We start from the raw sequence: 6,026 nt of genomic DNA on the forward strand, positions 1-6,026 counted from the left end.
CCCCAAACCATTTATTTTCTAACAAAAAACAGCCCGCAAAATCAAGCTGCAAGAATAGATAAGCAAGCTAGAAACTTGCATAGGTGAATGCTGGCAGCTGTGCCAGAAGCATCCAACTTGGAGGTTTTTCTCTTCCCTTTTTTTTTTTTTTGTTGCCACGTGTGTGGGTGTCATGGGGCTGGCCAGGTAAAAACTCCATCTGCATAATAAACAATTGGGGTGGGAGGGCCAGCCTGTTTGCAGGCTATGTAAATGACACACCTGGTCCAACCAATCCCCTGGGCCCTATGTAAATCAGACCCCACCTCGTCAAGCCCCTCTATAAAACCAACCGAATCCCATGGGCAACAGGGAGATCTGTTTGGAACCCGCCTCCATCTACATGGGGGAGCTTTTTTCTTGTTTCTTTCATGTATTAAACTTTCCGCTATTAAATCCACACCTCGTGCATCTGTGTCTTCATTTTCCTTAGAGCAGGACAATGAACCTCGAGTATTTCCCCAGACAAACGATGCCACTTCACCATTAGCCAAATACATCTCTGTTCATTATAAATTGCCCAGTCTCAGGCATTCTGCTATAGTAGCAGAAAACAAACTCACATTTAGCTTCTGCATATACAAGTTTACACGTGTCTCTTGAGTAAATCCCTCATGATAGGAAATGAAACTTTTAGAACTTTCATTTCTTATCTATAAATTCTAGAAATTTCATTGATCCTATGAAGTTATTGTGAAAAGTAAGTAATATTTTAAAGCTTGGAAAGTTACTGGAACAGAATAATTGTTCGATCAATAGCAGCTATTGTGATTGTCTCAGTTTTGCATTTACTTAGCTCATTGTGACACCAGAAATGTCTCTTGCAAGACAATGTGAGTCTAGCGTTACCCTGTTCCTGTTCCTGGAGTATAGCTAGTTGTGATCCTGAAGGGAGACCTTATCCCAGTGACTCAAGGAGGGATCAGAGTGTGGGGAATCCACCATTCCATGCTTTGTTATATTCAAAGATGTAGCCTCTGACCCTCTTCTTTTTTTTTTTGAGACTGAGTTTTACTCTGTTGCCCAGGCTGGAGTGCAGTGGCACAATCTCAGCTCACTGCAACCTCCACCTCCTAGGTTCAAGCAATTCTCCTGCCTCAGCCTCCCAAGTAGCTAGGATTACAGGCTTGTGCCACCACGCCCAGCTAATTTTTTGTATTTTTAGTAGAGACGGGGTTTCACTATGTTGGCCAGGCTGGTCTCGAACTCCTGATCTCAGGTGATCCACCTGCCTTGGCCTCCCAAAGTGCTGGGATTATAAGTGTGAGCCACTGCACCTGGGCCTGCCTCTGACCCTCTAATGCTGACTCCTAATAACCACAGCAAGAATTTTTAGACTCTTTCAATCCACTTTACTTGTTCTGCTCTTGGGAATATTCGCAAAGCTGCTATTTCTTGTTGCATCAAATTATTTCTATAAATTTTCTCATCCTTTTTGTTCCAACTCCACAGCATGTAATTCACAAATGTTTGCTGCCAACAGAAGTATGAAGTTCTTGCATGTCTGTTTCTTTCTCACGTAATTTTTTTTTACAATTATTTATTAACTCCTCTATTCTCTGTAGGAGGACTGTAAATCACCACTATTGACTCTGGGTCTTAAGGGTGCCTCAATTGTAAGGAGAGCATAGCTCTTCAATAGTTGACATTGAACTTGGACATGTGACTTCAGCTAAATGTGAATAGTCCTGAAATGTCCAATGCCTGAGAAGAAGCTGTAAGAGATTATATCACTTGGCTGGGCATGGTGGCTCACGCCTGTAATCCCAACACTTTGGGAGGCTGAGGTGGGCAGATCATGAGGTCAGGAGATCGAGACCACCCTGGCCAATGTGGTGAAACCCCATCTCTACTAAAAATACAAAAAAAATTAGCTGGGCCTGGTGGTGGGGTGCCTGTCATCCCAGCTACTTGGGACGCTGAGGCAGGAGAATGGCATGAATCCAGGAGGCAGAGCTTGCAGTGAGCCGAGATTGCACCACTGCACTCCAGCCTGGGCGACACAGTAAGATTCCATCTCAAAACAAAAACCAAAAAACAAAAAACAAAGAGATTCCATCACTTTTCTTGAGCTTCTTCTCTCAAATTGTCCTTGCTGTCCAAAGTTCAAGAACTTGATTTGGATAGCCCTATGGACTGAATATTTTTGTCTCTTCCAAAATTCATATGTCCCAAATCCCCAAAGTTAAAACTTCTCTAATATTGCCTCCTAAGAGATTAAAAAAAAACATGATGTTAAACCATTTACTATTAGGATGACTTATTATGCAGTGGTAGCTTACTGATACAATAATCAATGCAAACGGAACTAAAGAGATTCAGAATAATCTGACGTTTCTTGGTTCTGGATCTTTGTTCTGTTATTTGAAGGAAACATTCATGATTACCTGGTTATTCATATTTATTTCAAGTAACTGTATTAAAATGAGACTGCCTATTAGATTATCTTCAGGTAGCTAGGAGAGGTTGAAAGTAAATATATCGGGAAAATACTGACTTTTTTTCACATGCTAATCCACCAGGTTACTTTTGAGTAACCCTGAGTCCAGAAAAGCCTCCAAAAATGTCTAGTTGATGGATTACTCTTTTTATAGAAATATGTGTTCACTGTAATTTTTGCCTTTCCTCCAAAACAACCCTTGGTGTTCTTCCATACATCATAGGCTGTGATGCCTGTAGCTGCTTACACATTCCTTCCAGAGCACATATAATGTTTCCTCCAAGATATAAGCCCTGGGTCTGTGTGGTGGAGGTGTGGAGATCCACTTGTCCTGCGGCCACCTAAGACCATGCTTCTGTCTGTAAGTTTCCCTGGTAAATTACCCTAACCAACAAACTGGCTTGTCTGCCTTGTCCTTTGACTTCTCATATCCTTCTGTACTTGGGAACTGCTTTGCATGTATAGTCCTTTCATGGAACAACACGTATGTTTTTGAAGAAAAGAACTGTGACCTTCAATCACAAGTCTCTATTCCCAGAGGCAACACTGGGTAGAAATTCGAGCTCTTGTGTGAGTCAGCCTTTGATCATGAGAGTTGAAGAGTGTTTAGAGTATAAAAGAGAGAACCGAAGATAAAGTAAATACATATATTGTTCACTTATCAACACTTTGATGCTTATGACATTTTTAAGGAAGAGATGTTAGTTAGGACAATGGGAGGAGTCATATTTGTAGGTAGCACTGGAAAACATTAGGCAGAAGTAGCAGAGGGATGCAAGGACATTACATAGACCATGACACTCAATCCTTCACTCAGATGAACAAACCTAGTTACATGTGGACACCAGGCTCCTCTACTTCAATGAGTAGATGTACATCAACAAAAACAAATATTCCATAGTTATTTCATGTATGATTGAAAATTGTATTCTGTCATATTTAAGGTCATCTCTGACTCTAAGAAGAATAGTGTAAACTCTATAAAGTAGTTGAGGAACAAAGAAGTTTAAACTCCAGGAAATAAATGGAAGGGGCAAGTCCCCCTTCCACCATCTTATTAACAAATCACCATTTCTGGCTCTGGGGCTTAGAGCTCTGAAGTCACAGGCCTTTCTTGAAAAATAGCCTTTCTATTGCTTCCCTCTGAAGAATCTTTTCATAGCACCCTTTATGTCTTTATTCCTCAGACTGTAGATGAAGGGGTTCAGCATAGGGGTGACCACAGTGTACATCACTGAGGCTGCAGCACCTGTGTGTGAGTTGTGGGTTGCAGCAGAACTAAGGTACACCCCTAAGCATGTACCATAAAATAAGGAGACAACTGAGAGGTGAGATGCACAGGTGGAAAATGCCTTATACTTCCCCTGAGCTGATGAGATTGCACGTATGGAGGAAACTATCTTAGAGTAAGAGTAAAGGATCCCAGTGAGGGGACCACCGCCCAGCAGCGCTACTGCAAAATACATCACCGTGTCATTAACAAATGTGTCAGAACAGGCAAGGTGGACCACCTGATTAATTTCACAGAAAAAATGAGGGATTTCTATGTGTGTACAAAAGGGCAGTGGCAAAACCATTAAGCTTTGTAACATGGAATTCAGAACACCCATGATCCAGGACGCCAGAACCAGCAGTCCACAGAGTTGAGGATTCATAATGACCATGTAGTGCAGAGGGTGACAGATGGCCACAAACCGGTCATAGGCCATCACGGTCAGAAGGAAGTTATCCATTCCTACAAAGAGTAAGAAAAAGCACATCTGGGTGATGCAGCCTGCAAAGGTGATGACTTTGTTGTGTGTCTGGATGTTCACCAGCATCTTCGGGACAGTGGTAGAGACAAAACAGATGTCTACAAAGGACAGGTTGGAGAGGAAGAAGTACATGGGGGTGTGGAGGTGGGAGTCTGAGATTGTGGCCAGGATGATGAGCAGGTTCCCGAGCACAGCGACCAGGTACATGGACAGGAACAGCCCAAAGAGGAAGGGCTGCAATTCTGGTTCCTCTGAAATTCCCAGGAGAAGAAATTCTAAAATTATTGTATTGTTCCATGATTTCATCTTGTGATGTGACCACCAGAGAGAGAGACAGAGAGAGAGAGAGAGAGAGAGAGAGAAAGAACATGAAACAAACATGCATTCCAAAACTATCAGAAATGTTATCATTTATATTCCGCAGTCAAGAAGTTAATATCTTTTTCTTAAAAAATTATTTTTAAGTTGACAGATAAAATTATATGTATTTATCACATATAACATGATGTGTTTTTAAAAGTTTTATTTAGTTTCAGGGTTACATATGCAGGTTTGTTAAACAGGTAACATGTCATGGGGGTTTAGTGTATAGGTTATTTCAATACCCGGTAATAAGCATAGTATGTAATAGGTGTTCGATCCTTACTTTCTTCCCACCTTCCACCCTCAAATAGGTCCCAGTATCTACTCTCTTGTTTTCTTTTCTGAGACGGAGTCTCGTTCTGTCACCCAAGCTGGAGTGCAGTGGTGCAGTCAACTCATTGCAACCTCTGTCTCTTTGTTCAAGTGAATCTTGTGCCTCAACTTCCCGAGTAGCTGGGATTACAGGTAGGCACCACCATGCCCATCTAATTTTTGTATTTTTAGTAGAGATAGAGTTTTGCCATGTTGGCTAGGCTGGTCTTGAACTCCTGACCTCAGGTGATCTGCCTGCCTCAGCCTCCCAAACTGCTGGGATTACAGGGATGAGCCATGAGCCTGGACTATTCTCTTCTTTGTGTTCATGTGTACTCAATGTTTAGCTCCCACTTATTAGTAAGAACATATGGTATTTGGTTTCTTGTTCCTGCATTAGTTTGCTTAGAATAATGGCTTTTAGCTACATCCATGTTGCTGCGAAGGACATTATCTTTTTCTTTATTATGGCTTCGTAGTATTCCATGGTATATATGTACCGTATTTTCTTTATCCAGTCTACTGTTGATGGGCGTCTAGGTTGATTCTATGTCTTTGTAATTGTGAATAGTGCTGTGATGAATATAAGTGTGGATGTGTCTTTATGGTAGAACAATTTATATTTCTTTGGGTATATACCTAGTAATGGGATTGGTAGGTCAAATGGTTGTTCTGTTTTAAGTTGTTTGAGAAATTGCCAAGGGTCTAATATCAGAATCTATAAGAAACTTAAACAAATTAACAAGCAAAAAACAAACAACCCCATTAAAATGTGGGCAAAGGACACGAGCAGACGCTTCAGGAAAAGACATACATGCGGCCAACAAGCATATTAAAAAATGCTCAACGTCCCTAATCATTACATAAATGCAAATTAAAACCACAGTGAGATACCATCTTACACCAGTCAGAATGGCTATAATTGAAAAGTCAAAAAATAGCACACGCTGCTGAGGTTGTGGAGAAAAGGGAAAACTTATATACTGCTGGTGGGAACGTAATTAGTTCAGCCCCTGAGGAAAGCAGTTTGGTGATTTCTCAAAGAACTTAAAACATGATGTGTTGAAGTATAAATACATTGTGGAATGGTGAAATCTAGCTAATTAGCATCTACATGA

At 41.1% G+C, this 6,026-nt stretch overlaps 1 protein-coding gene across 1 annotated transcript; it reads right to left on the reverse strand.

Annotated features, from left to right (window-relative positions):
* Positions 1–3,609: 3,609 nt before the first annotated feature.
* LOC100445280 (olfactory receptor 7A10) lies at positions 3,610–4,539 on the reverse strand. Its single transcript, XM_002828802.4, has one exon. It carries the CDS (start codon positions 4,537–4,539, stop codon positions 3,610–3,612), a length of 930 nt encoding a protein of 309 aa, XP_002828848.4.
* Between the last annotated feature and the right edge of the window lie 1,487 nt (positions 4,540–6,026).

The sequence above is a fragment of the Pongo abelii genome, chromosome 20 (genome assembly GCF_028885655.2).
Source record: "Pongo abelii isolate AG06213 chromosome 20, NHGRI_mPonAbe1-v2.0_pri, whole genome shotgun sequence".
NCBI classification, from domain to species: Eukaryota; Metazoa; Chordata; class Mammalia; order Primates; family Hominidae; genus Pongo; species Pongo abelii.

Bases quoted from the DNA above. Each gene is read 5' to 3' on its own strand.
- LOC100445280 (XM_002828802.4), bottom strand. From the start codon at position 4,539: ATGAAATCATGGAACAATACAATAATTTTAGAATTTCTTCTCCTGGGA.